The 13,440-nt window shown below is 45.6% G+C and overlaps 1 protein-coding gene across 7 annotated transcripts in view; it reads left to right on the forward strand.

Moving 5' to 3' along the window:
* Positions 1-12,924, forward strand: part of BCOR (BCL6 corepressor) — an 81,930-nt gene extending 69,006 nt beyond the window's left edge. For all 7 annotated transcript variants that reach the window (XM_086766483.1, XM_086766523.1, XM_086766515.1 and 4 more), the window contains 5 exons: positions 1,794-1,960; positions 8,845-8,990; positions 10,196-10,273; positions 10,484-10,634; positions 11,804-12,924. In XM_086766483.1, the coding sequence (XP_086622609.1) occupies positions 1,794-1,960; positions 8,845-8,990; positions 10,196-10,273; positions 10,484-10,634; positions 11,804-12,098 (837 nt within the window). In that variant the 3' untranslated portion in view covers positions 12,099-12,924. The remainder of the gene's footprint in view (positions 1-1,793; positions 1,961-8,844; positions 8,991-10,195; positions 10,274-10,483; positions 10,635-11,803) is intronic.
* Positions 12,925-13,440: the final 516 nt, after the last annotated feature.

Genomic DNA, 13,440 nt, shown 5'->3' on the forward strand with positions numbered 1-13,440 from the left:
GATGGCTAATTTTTTTGTAAATTGAATAAATCATGTTAAAAAAAGTTAATGAGGCATTTAATTAATTAACAATGTAGGGTTTTATGGTCTTTATGGTTACATTTAGTGGTTAATGACATTCTCCTTATAGCCTCTTAACACAGAATTGCCCGACAAAATTAGCCTTTTCGTCCAGCACTAGGTATTCCACCCTAGGACGAGCCTTTCCTTTTTACAAAAACAGATGAAAGGTCTTTTGTTTTGAGTTGCAGAATCTATTTTAAACGGTAACTGCATGCTAAAAGCGGGGCCGAATACGGCAGCCGCTTCTGCTACCTGTATCCATCTGCTAATTTGCCTGGCGGGGTGGTCTGGTTTTGACGGAAAACTCGTACCTCCGGGGTATAATTTCGCACAGCCCTTCCTTATGGGCTTGGACGAGTGCAAGGACGAGAGCATCCGTTCTGGACTGATTTTTGGCCTTTGGGCTGATGAGCAGGGACATAAAGAGGGATCCCGGGTTAAGCTGGTGTGAGGTGGTGGACCGCTGCATCCCAGCAGCGGGTGAGGGGGATGCTCTGGTGCCTGGGATGGGCAGCTCATTAGCTCCCCGCTTTCGCCTGGTTAGTGAGGGCCTGCTAAAAGAGCAGCTTCATGCTGTATCCTGGATACCAGCTCTCGGGTCAGGTATACCCAGAGCACAGATTATTACGGGCTTTCCAGTAGATTTCGAAACGGGAAGAATAAATGCATCGCACCCAGCGGTTGTTTTATTCTCTTGTTTTGGCAAAGCAAACACTCGCCCCCTCCACGCCGTTACGCTGCTTTGCGAGGATGTCGCTCAGCCTCCGAGAGGAGCAAATGCAAAATTAATGGCTTGCCGCTAATCTGGGAATGCGGGGGCTATTTTATATGTGCAGCATCACTTAGAAATGCGGGGTTTTGTTGTTTGTTTTCTTTTTTTTTTTTTCCTTTTGCATCTGAGACAAATCGAGGAAGACTCGCACCATCCTAAATTTTTGGTTGAGTGATGGAGCAGTCATTGTTTCAAGGCCGCACAACAGCGCAGAGCTGAGCCTGGCCTAGGCTCTCGACCGTGGTATATTTGACTGCAAGATGAATTGTGTTAAATTCACATGGCTTCCCGCGGCGCTGAGCTCGTTATTGGAACCTGGCGCCTGGCTTTAGTTCTGCATACAGAAAACCAGGGTGGGTGAAAATCGGATTTCCCCGATCTTGATAGAGTCGAGCTTTTTTTTTTTTGTTTGTTTGCTGATAGCAAACCGTCCTTTGTGTGTCTTAAATGTGTTTTGTTTTGGGTCATGCGCTTTTTCTTTTTAAAATCAAACTGACGTCGGCTGTGCTGCTGTTGTGCTTGCAGAATTTTCTGCTAAAAAATGCAGATGTAAGAGCAAAAACCTTCCTGCTAGCTTTACTTGTGGAAGTTTTGAGAAGTGGAAAGCTGGGAGTTTTGTCTGCAAAATTTGCACGTACCCCCTCTGCGATGATTCCTGATGCTGGTGGCTGCAGGAAGGTCCCCGCGAGGTGCAGAGCTCTCGGTGCTGCTTCACACTCTTGGTGCTGCTCTGCTCGTGGGAAGTCCCGGTCTCTGCTGTGTCTCTTGAAGCAACATGACTTTTAATGGCTCCACCTTTTCTTTTACTGACCCGTCTCAAAGAGGGTAACTTAGGTGTATCGTAAGGATTTTGTGGTTTTTGCCTTTTTTCCCCTGCCTTTTCCTTCAAGAAGAGAAATCTGTGCATCTCTGTAGCAAGGAATAACTTGATGTTTCTGTTTTTCCTCCCTATTTCCAGGAAGTGGTTCTATATTGTTTGGAAAACAAGGTGTGTGATGTGAATCATCGTGACAACGCGGGTTACTGCGCCCTGCATGAGGCCTGTGCCAGAGGCTGGCTGAGCATCGTGCGGCATCTCCTTGAGTACGGGGCTGACGTCAACTGCAGCGCTCAGGATGGAACCAGGTTAGCAGGCACCCCCGGCCCGGCATCAGGTGGTCACCGCAACTGGGCAGTGGTTTCGTCAGCCAGGATGGTGGGAGGAAGCGCCCCTTCCCTCTCTTTATGTCTCTTCTTTATCCTCCCCTTGCTCCCCTTTCCTCGTCCTGCATCAAACCCCCAAAGCAGGTGACACTGCCTAGGTCTCCTCTTGCACGGTGTCCTCCTTATTGCTGGTTCTTGGGTGGGAGCGTGAGGGACTTGGTGACCTCCTTTGCTCTCCAGTTAAAAAAGTGATGGGGGCACACTTTTGTTGTGACTCGAGTTCAGTGTAATTTTTATTTTTTTTTTCCTTCTGGGGATTTTAGTAAGTTGTGCTTTACTTCTTTTTTTTTTTTTAAGAGTTTGTGAAATTGCCGGCTGCAGGGCATGAAGGGGTGGTGCTTTACCTGCAGCCCTGCTCTATCTGCTCTGGGTCCTTTAAGTTGTGCTAAAAGAGTGGGCTTTGCTTTGTTAGCAAGGTTACTTTTAAGAGCACTTGAGGCTTTTGAGGCACTTGGGTGTGTGAGACCTATATATATCCTATATAAAAATGTTATTTTACTGAACTGTTGAACTATCTGGTCATTTGATATTACGGATTGTTTTTTTTAAATCTCGAGTTAGCCTTTTTTAGTTTCCTTCACAGAATAGCAGAGGTGCTTAGTTCCTGTGCTCGCAGAATAGACAATGATGTTTGATGGTTGTTGTTGTTTTTTACTTTGTGGAGATAAACATGCTGCTCCACACCTTTTTTAAGCTCTTGTGTGTCTCCTAAAGTACCCCTTTGACCACCGCTTGGGGTAACTTCTCAGGATATGCAGAACATCACCCAGCCTGTGCATTTTGGGGACGGGTCACTTTGTATTCTGGGAAGCTCCTGCAGCTTGTTATCATAAAGGTTTATCGCATTCACTAACACGGTCCAGATAGCCAGGGAGGTAAAATTAGCATAACTAAGAGTCTGCCTCTTTTGTTTTTAAGCTCTTTATTTATTAACTTGGGAAGGGAGGAGTCAGGAAGACAAAAGTCCCAAGAGGGCTGGTTAGGATGGTCCATTAGAAGTTCATGATGGTCAGTCGTTACCGGCCCATCACAGCCGAAAGGAAACACTTCTGAAGAAACTTTGAAACTCTGGCTGGATTGTCAGATTCCTTCTCTATCTCCCCATTCTTTATAAGAAGTCTTAGCTCTCTAGGCTGACAAACAGCCCCACATTTTCTGCTGTCTCCAGCTTTGATACGTGACCTGATGCCAGCGAGGAGTTGCCATCAAGATAATCCTAAATTATTTTTATCTGGCTTGTCAGAATAAGTTATATAGAAAATAAACCCCAGGAAGTTTCTGACCAGTCTTAATCAGTTCAGAGTCCACCTCGGATTTCTATTCACAGATGGAGCTGATTTTCAAGAAACAAACTTGGCTTGTGTACCCTGAAAAGTTGTTCTGGGGAAAATGCATTTTAGAGATGAACAGTAATGATTTGATCATAGCCGGTAATATCAGAACTCAGCTTGCAATCCCCTTCCTTTTCTGATGGCAGACTTGTTTTTTGTTTGAAAAGCTGCCCGACAGACGGCGTGAATCCAAACCGCATCTAAGGCACAGATGAGAGGTGGTATAGCTGCCCTGAGTTTGGCAGGACAGAGAGCAGAAGCTTCTGTATGGAACTTCTGATCGGTGTTATCCCCTGCCTTTTGGTAGGGCCAGCCTTCTCTGTCTCTGTAGAGTAAATTATTACATTCGTAAGACAAATCTCATTTATCTCTTGAAGCCTCAGTAAGTTTTTCTCCTTTAAATTTGAGGAGGAAAGAAGTGTCAGTTTTCTTCAGCTGTGTTGCTTTTTAAATTCTTTTTTTCCATTCACCCCTTGGAAAGACAGTGAAATCTTAAAACCAAAAAAACCCAAACAAACCCACCATCAAAGAGTTCTCTGCCTCCCTTGCTTTTTAAACTACACTGAATATGCCTTATTGCGGCGCCCCCCCCCCCCCCCCCTTACAAGCCCACTAGCCAAAGGTATTTTTGGTTGTGCTGGAAGCTCTCACGTCTCCAGCCAGTAACAGTAGATGTGTTTAGTTCTGTTCAGCCAGTTAACGTAAATCCCCAGAGAGGAGTGATGTGACTGCGTGAGCTGTGATGTAACTGCGTACGCCGCGTTTCCTGGCATGGCAGCCTGGGGCATCACTGGGATCCCAGCCTCCCAAAGCGTCGGGCTGCGATACTTGCTGCCTGCCGCCTCTATGGTCAGCTTTTTGGAGGACACTCTCTGAAAAGTTGTGACAAGTGAGGATATGGCTTCAGTCTGAACAAAATGTCCGTATGAGGGTGAAGGATGTAGGGAAGTTCTGCAGAGTCCCCGCGTCTCTCCTTTCTGTCCCGTCTGGAGTGCTGCAGGTGCTCCAGTCAGTGTGGTGGTTTTGCTTGGGTTTGTTTTAAGTTTGAAAGTGAAGCCAAGACCTGGGCCTCTTTCTTTGGTGTTGCCTTTTGTGTACGTACACAGCCAGTCCGTTGTGAGTTCAGCACATTAAGGTTGGCTCTCAGCCTCTGGTTTCTGATGCTATTGGAAATCTTGGTGAAGCCAAAAACCAAACGTAGCGGCAGAGTGAGGAGGTGGCGGCGTTTTGGGTGGGATGTAGGTATGGTGTCATCCTTCCCTTCACCCTCAGCTCAGGGCTGGGGCTCTCTCTGCGTACCTGCCCACATCTGGCCGGGCTGCATACAGCTGTCGTCTGTGTTTTTCCCCCCTGTGAACTCTGTCCTGATGGTGGCTCTCCAAATGCAGCGCCTGCAGACCCCTGAATACACAAGCGCTCTGCTGCTGGATTAGTGGCCAATCAAAGATCATTGTAGAACGGGGCGAGATCTTTAAGACCCGTCTCAGAGGTGCCACAGTCACTAAGGGCTCTTAATCGTCTTACCTATAAATAATAATAGACCGTGCTTAAGAGGTGAGCGCTTTCCTTCCCTGGCAGGACCCCAGTAAGTGCAGTAGCTCAACAAGGGGCGTTCGACGACCGGTGCCTGACCTCAGCAAGGATGGCTGATGGTGTATTTGGCCTTATCTCCTTGTTCTTCTCCTTTTACCTCCGCAGCGTGCCCTAGCTGCTTTAAAAACAAAGCCACATGCCAAAACCACAGGCATCTCCCGCCTGTTAGCGAGGCCTCTCGGTTGCTTCAGAGTCAGCTCGCTGCCGTCACTCTCCGCAACGAGTTTTCCTTTATCCTTCTCGCTGGCGGCTGATGAGCTCAGATTTTTAAGGTTTTTTTTTTTTTTTTTTTTTTTTTTTTCCCTTGGGAGGACACCATGCCAAGATGGCTCTCTTCCTGCGTCCTTTCAGCTGGTCTTGGCAGAGCGATACCCTCCAGCAGCTAATTGCGTTAAAGAAGAGGCGGCCGACGCAGTTGCCCTCCTGCAACTTGTGCCTTGCCTCTTCCATGGGGCACCGTTGCGTGATAGAGTAGATGGAAATAAAAATAAAACTGCCGAGATAGGATATTGCTCGGCGAGTTGCGAGACCTCTTATTGCAGCAAGGAAAATTTTGATGGTGCCTGAAAGGCTGAAAGCAAACCCTGACTGGTCTAAATAGTTTATAATTTTGGTGGTGGAATGATAAACCCCCAGTGAAATGTTTTACTAACTCCAGTAGTGGTAAAAATAGTAGGAAGAATTCGACAATACACAAGAGAGGGTTGAGATGTGTGTCTCCTGTAGGGATATTGCAGCTCTCGAATGTCCCCAGATCCTTCTGGGGCTTTTTGAAGGGTTTGTTTTCGAAACGAGCTGTACTACCGTTAACAGTACCATTAGGGACAGAGTGTGTTTATTTCCAGGGTGCTCCTGGTGGAAAAGATTATATGGGCAAATCAGCCCAGGAGAGGACTCCTAGGGATCTTTTTTTTTCACATCTGAAAAAGTTGCCGACTCCAGTAGTCACTTCTGCATCCTACATAAAGGATGGGTAAACTCTGCCAAGACTGTAAAATACTCCCACCTCTGCCGGCCCTGGTGGGAGAAGCAAACGAGTAGCTGTGCCTTTGCATAGTTCTGCTCATGAACTTGCCAAGAAGCTGTGCTAGCCAGTAAAACAGTCTGTCAGCGCTCCGTTATTGCCTTTTTCCCGTGCCTTATCTATAGGGAATCTCCTTTTTTCCCCCATCCCTGCCAGTGTTTTCTTTCCTTCCTTCGCTTCCTTCGATTTGTTGTTCTTCCTCCTTCCGCGTGGCTTTACTGCGCCTTTCCTTCCCCTTGCCTCTTTAAAGTCGCCACGCTGCCTGCCTGCCCTGCTGCCTGCTCCGCTGCCTCTGCCCCCGTCTGCACCACTGCGCCGGGCGATCAGCAGAAAGGGAGAGGGGATCCCATCCCGGGGTTACAGCCCAAGCATTGCGATTTTTCCTTCCCGGGGAATGCCTAGGCGCCCTTTAATAAACTCGTCCCAGTGTCGTTAAATCGATTGAAACACAGGGTGGTGATTTAGATGCTGTTTTTAATAAGTGAAGGGATCATCTTGAATTCATTACTGCTTCAAAAGCCACTTAGGTAAGTCAGTTTAAAAAAAAAAAAAACCAAACAAGAAAACCCACAAACCAGTAAACCCACAACAGTTTTCACTCCACCTCCCCTCAACCCAGAAAATCCTAATTCTAAAATAAAATGGAAAGCAGTTTGAAATTAAAGACTCTGGTAAAGTGAAGGAGTAGGGGAGAAAAAGCATCCCCAGCATTTGGTGGCAGCCGTAACTCTCATCCGTTGCCGGTGCCTGTTGCCAGACTTTCAGCCAGGGATGCTTCGTGCCCGGTGGGGGACAGGAGGGTTCACAGCAAGGCTGACCTTTCCCGCTGTAGATGCTCGGCGTGTCGTGACCCCACCGCTCAGGCCTCAGATGCTTGCTGACAGCTAGAAACACCCGATACTTCTTCAGCCTCCGTGTCAGCGCCCCTGTTATTTGTTACCTCTTGTGGCGTGTCGCCTGGGATGTTTAGCACCCGCCAGATCCTGGATGCGCGGGGTGCTCCGTAGGCATGCGAAGCTGCGGCAGTCCCTGTGCGGAAGCACGGAGTCAGTAGGTGGAGGTGGGAGGCTGAGGCTTGCGGGGGATCCTGGGAATGCTGGCTTCTCGAGCACCGTCTGTCTCCAGGGCATCAGATAGTTTCAGTGTTATGTTAGAGACTTCCCTGAGAAACTGAGAAGGGATATCCTGACCTTTGGCAAGTGATCCTCACGGGCCTCTCTGGTCTTAAAATTTGAAAGTGGCTTTCCAAAGAGCAGCACATCGAGCTTTGAAGGTGTGCACATGTTGCGCTCTCTGGTGCTGGGGGTGGCACGAGCTGGATTGAAAACGGCGCTCAGCAGCTCGAAGATCACCTGCTTGTTTGCTGTATTGGTCCCCTGGGGTGTGCAGGAGACAGACAGCGCGGGATAAGCTTCTCTCCATAGGGAATGAGCCTTGAATTCTCCACGTGCACCTCCTCATGTCAATGGAGTGGGCATTTGTCTAAACCAAAACCACATACAGCTTTCCATCAATATGGGGGCAAGTGAGAGCGCTTCATGTGTGATAGATACTAATCGCCCTAAATCACAGCCTACTGGAAAGTACTTGGAATAAACACACCTGGAACATATTTCTTTTTGAGATGGATTAGAGTCCCCCTCCCACCAGCAGTGCTGTGTGATAGATGGGAAAACAGTGGTGTGCCTTCCTCTTCGGACTGGTTTGATCTGCCTCTCCCCTGCCCTCAGCTCACGTGGATGCCAGTCCGTACCGAAGCAGTGGTAGCGTAGACGGGACATTGCCGCATGTGGCAAAAGGAGTGGTGGGACATGGCCTCCTTGCAAGAGGGAGTTTCAACTGAAGTCCTTCCTTCCTTCTCTTGTGTTTTAATACATCTGTTTGAGAGCTTAAAAGTCTAGTTGGGAGGCAGTGATGTTGACAGCCTGAAGGAGGAGGAGTGTAGGTGGAGTTAGGTTGAACGGTCACCATCACTGGCCATTGAATTTGACTCCCCTTTCAATTCCCTGCTCATCGCTTTCTAAGAAAAAGATGGGATTTTAACACATCTTCATTAGTCTGAAGGGTAATATGTTCTGCTTCCAGACAACTCCCTGCTACGTATAATCTATTTCAAAGGCAAAAGTTAATGCAATTTATAATTAGGGATAAGGAATTCTAAACCTGGAATTGCAGGCATCTGTATTAATGAATAATCATTCTGTAGGCTCGCAAAATGTGTGTCTGAGCTTGTGTGGATTGCTCACGCCACGTAAAATGCGTTAACTTCTGGGTGGACTAAACTTAAAATAACATGTTTTCCTATTCTCTGAGTAGAAGGGTTGAATTGTGCTGCAAATATATTCGCAAGTACTATTTGAAGAGGATGTAGTGCAGAAGTTTGATTCCCAGCAAATTTTCATGACTTATTTCCTTGTAGGTAATTTAGGAGCTTTGGGTAACTGATTTCTGTACTTGCCCAGAGGCAGGCTGAATGAGCCCTTACTCCACAGCACGCTGTTAAATCGGCAGAGATTTGGCACGGTAGAGTGTCTCGCAGCAAGTGATGTTTGTGAGGCTTCACGCAAACGCCTGCTTTCTGTTACAGCGGCGTGATTATTTTACTGGCCCTCGAAATATGTACGGCAATGAACAGACGTAACAGAAATACCTGCCCCGAGCAGTCTGACTGTGAAAAGACAAGAGGGGAGGGGATGATGTGCAAGTATAACCGACAATGAGATGATTGGCAGCTGTATTAATAGTCTTATGTGCTATAAATAACTTTGATCTGAAGTCAGAAATTTCTTGTCTAACACATTTACATAATACTATTGAGTCAAAATGTAACGCCGTGATCTTTTTTTATCTCCCTCTAGACCAATCCATGATGCGGTCGAAAACGATCACTTGGAAATTGTTCGCCTCTTACTGTCTTACGGTGCTGATCCAACGCTTGCGACCTACTCTGGGAGAACCATCGTGAAAATGACCCACAGTGAGCTCATGGAGACCTTCCTCACAGGTGCGTGGCCACATTGCGTGGGGCTCTACGGGTCGTGGCAAATGAGGGGACGTTCCCTGGCCCCCCTGAAGTCCCTGCTGCTTGCCAGGGATAGCTCCATGCCGAGGAGCGTTAGGGTTGGCTGCAGTAGCTCCCCCGCTGCCTGCAAAAACCCAGCGGCTGCAGGTGGGAAGCGCAGCCATGCATGGAGGGCTCCTTCTGATTGAAACTTTTAATAAGTAATAAGGATTATGCCACTATCAGATTTGATAGGTAGGAGGTCAGCAGGCTGTTTCGGTGCCTTCCGTTTTCTGCTTGAAATGAAAATAAAAAACTTGCCAAACTGAATAGCTGTTTGTTAGGCGTAATCATGTTTTCCCGTGGTCTTGCTTTTTATCCTTCTAGTACATGCCTTTTTGCAAGTTCTGCCTCATTTTATATCTAAGATGCTCTAAAACTGTATTAAATGCCCTTGTCTTTGAACACGTCCGTGTTGTAACATGGCTTTGGGTTTTTTACCTGTAGGTTTTGGATAAAGACGCTTGTGTTCCCTAAATAACTTTATATCTGAAAATGTTTGTGGTGTTCACAGTTAATGAGTTTAAGTACTCATCCACTTATCTGTTTAAATGCTGCAGTGTAGAAAACGCATAGATGTATCAGGACTCCAGTAAAGTCCAGTGTCTTGGACTTTTTAGTGTCTTAAATTCCAGTATCTTTTGATCCATTCAACTAGCAAATCTTCCAAATTACATCTCTAGAGGAGAATTACCAAAAAGAATCTTCTGAATGTATCTCTCTGGAAAAACCTTTTCCATCTGTTTCTTTGGGGCCACCGTTTCACTCTCAAATTGGTGTCCAGAATAACTGCGTAGGCTGAGAAGCGTGGTACATCCTATCTTCCACAAAATCAGAATGCCGCTCTCAGTTACTGAAGCTTAAGGTTGGGTCCATCCCTGTTAGACCTTGCGTGATTATTTGATGTAGTGGGTCACTATTCGATGTGATGGGAGAAGGGATGCAGGAGAAAAGCGAATTCCAGGAATGTTTGCGAGAATGGAGTGTATACGCTGTTCTTTGTGGCATGTGCATCAGGAATGCAGTCTGGGTTTGTTTGATGAAAGGTATGGAGGATTCATAGCGAGACTGTATGACACATGGTCTGCTAAACTTGCCAGCTTTTTGTTCTCATCAGTATGTTTTTGTTGTTGTTTTTTCCTCTCCAGAGTATTTAACTGACCTGCAAGGTCGAAGCGTTGATGACCCTGGTTTGTACTGGGATTTCTATGGCAGCTCTGTGTGCGGTGAGCAAATGTTACCCTTTATTTCTTTGTATGCGGAGACTTTCAAAACAGGCAGCACGTGGGGGTGGGGACTGTTTTGTTTTTGTGGTGGAGGAAGCTGGGAAGGAAGGAAACGGATTTTATTTACAGATCACGTTATTGGAAGAAAAAGCAAGACCTGCAGCAGTCTCTGCAAATGCTGACTTGGCACCTTTATTCAATTTTATTTAGATCCGAAAGATGAATCTGGATTTGACATCTTGGCAAATCCTCCCGGCCCAGGTGATGAAGATGAAGACGGCTTTAGCGATGTGTTTGAATTTGAATTTTCAGATGAGCCTCCCTTGCCGTGTTACAACATTCAAGTGTGTCTCTCTCAGGGGTAAGAAAAAATACAGGTTTTGCGGTAAAAAAAGCTAGGATGATCTGCTTGGGATGGCGGCAGTTTGTGTCTGTGGGGAAAAGTGTTTGCATTTATGTAACGTAAATCAGAGAGCAATGCCCTAACTGTTGGCCTTTTTGAGAAATAAGCTAATAGGAGGTGAGAGGGGGAAGGGCTGACTTGTGGGGGCTGTGTTTTGAGTGCCATACTCCGAGCAGGACAAGTGACATTTGAACACAAATTCCCTCCCTCATCCAAGGCAGGCACCTGGGTATAACGTACCAAAATACAGCTGCTTCTAGCACTTACAGTTGGATATCGTGCTTGTAAAGTGTTCTTAGTCTTATTTAACAAGCTGTTCTGTTTTGCTGGGCGGGCATGCTTTTGTGGGTGACGAAATGACACCATTACGGCTGTTCCAGACTTTGCAGCAAAACTGGTTTAAAGCTCTGAATTGGATCAAACAGATAAGAATCTTACAGAAGATGCTATGATACTTAATAATAAGCAAAGATCTGGAAAGTTTTGCTTTTATTCAAGATACAAATTGGCTTAGTAAAGAGCTACTGTTTGTCATTTGCACCAGTTTTGTTGACAGCCATGGGGAAAAACGCTCATCATGCAGAAGTGCGGGTTTTAGCACATTTTTATTATTTAGGTGATGGATATAAAAGTTCTCTGACATGGAGAAGCACAAAGATTAAATTAAAAAATTGTATTCTTAATCTGAGAAAAACAACCCTGTGTTGGCTTGTATTTAATATTGGCACCTCTGGAAGTCAGAGGTGCTGGAATTTCTGGTTTTAAACTATAAGCCGTCTCTTAGCTTGCTAAGCAAGAGTTGGGCTCAGCCAGACGAACCTTTTAACCGCATGAGCAGCCATCGGGGTGGCTGCTGACCCACACGCGTGCTCACGAGTCCTGGGTTTATAGGCTCCAGTGCCCCTGCATCCCTGGTCCCCCTCCTTCCCCAAAGCCGCGGGCAGCAGTAGTATGAGTAAGTACGGAGACGCCTGCACATCTGTTACATTCGACCCCCTGGGCAACGGCCTTGATGTCGGAGGGCTTGTTTGTGCGGCAGAGTTTGTCACACAGCGATACGGTGAAGCGTAAAGAAGCCCGTGACTTAATGTCAGTTACTGGAGCCTGTTTCTCCTTTGCTTCCACAGACCACGGAACTGGCTTTTGCTCTCGGACGTGGTGAAGAGGCTAAAAATGTCATCTCGCATCTTCCGCTGCAACTTCCCCAATCTGGAAGTTGTCACCATCACGGAGGCAGAGTTTTACAAACAGACTTCCCTCAGCCAGTTGTTCTCTTGCGCTACGGACCTCGAAGCTTTTAACCCGGAGAGCAAAGAGCTTTTGGACTTGGTAGAGTTTACAAGCGAACTCAAGACTTTGCTCGGCTCCTCGCTTCACTGGTTGCATCCGCACGAGGACCCTCCCTTCGACATCCTCTGGTGAACCGTCAGGCCGTTTAATGTACAGTGCTCTATACAGTTACTTCTTTATGTATATGTGTTCAGATGCAATTGTTTCTGTAAAGAAAGGACACTATTAAATATGAAAATATCTTTCCTTTATATAAGAGATCTGAATTCCAGTTGGATGGATTTTGGAAGAATTTTTTTTTAACTTCAATCAGTTTTTACAAAATTGTTATATAATGTTTCTTTAAATGCACACAGGCTTTGGGATAAGTTTGTTATTACTCGGAACACTTTTTTTTTTTAAAGAACACACCCACACATTGACTTTGTTTCATACAAAGCACTGATTACACAGAACATACTTTTTCTAGGTGATGTGATCAAAGTCGTGTGGCTTGTTTGGGAGATAGAATTCGGTAAGGCACTTGGTGATATTATTTTTGGTTTTTTGTTTACAGAATTACCTGCTTTGGCCAGGTAAGCACTATTGAATATAATTCAATAGTTTGTAATATAAATTAAACCATATCCATACGCATCAACTAATTGTAAGAACTTTTATATCCTAATTTAAAAGCTGTGAAATTTAGTTTTCACACATCAAACCGGATTGTTTATATATGTTTAAACATTTTATGCTCTTTATTTAAAGAAGACTTTGAACTATTTTTTCTGTACCTTGTAAAATATTGAAAAACTAACATATGTTGAAGTTGCTTGAAACTGTACATAAACTAAATTTTCTGAATTGTGTGTTTATGTTTGAGATCTGTGTTTTAACTTTGTAAGTAAATCTCCTGCCTTTGTATTTATATTTTACAAAAATTTTCTTAAAGGCAATAAAACTGTTGAGAAATCAAGAGGCTGAAGTGACTCCCATTAATTCCGTGCCTGGTTGCGAAATGAGCTCCGACTCATTAATGTTTATGAAAGGAGGCTGCGCGAGCGGCTCCTGCAGCAGAGCAGAGCTGGCACAGGTGCCAGCGAGCAGCTGATTAAATCTGAGGTAGAATCTGCGTCGGCTTTCTAAATTCAAGGTTACAAGAAAACATTGGGCGGGCGCCTTTTGTAGGACAGAGATTTAAAAGCAGTATTCACAACATTTTCTGCATCGCCTTCTAGTTATGGAATTGTGAATAGGTTCAGTTATTTTTCCTCCTTTATCATAATTTTAAGTTGAATCGCCTGAATTCTCTTTTCAGTGGTGTGTGCAGAGGGGAGGAAAACAGTACTGGGGTAAATGCTTTAGTTCTCATGTGGAGCATTAAGGCTGGGAGCACCCTTTGGGGGATCTGAAGGGACAGTGAACAGAATGTCACTTTTACACAGCTTGGGAACTTCCGTCTTAAGAGGCTGACTTCCCAGAGCTTGGGCAG

This window comes from Chlamydotis macqueenii, chromosome 1 (assembly GCF_036417535.1).
Source record: "Chlamydotis macqueenii isolate bChlMac1 chromosome 1, bChlMac1.mat, whole genome shotgun sequence".
Classification (NCBI taxonomy): domain Eukaryota; kingdom Metazoa; phylum Chordata; class Aves; order Otidiformes; family Otididae; genus Chlamydotis; species Chlamydotis macqueenii.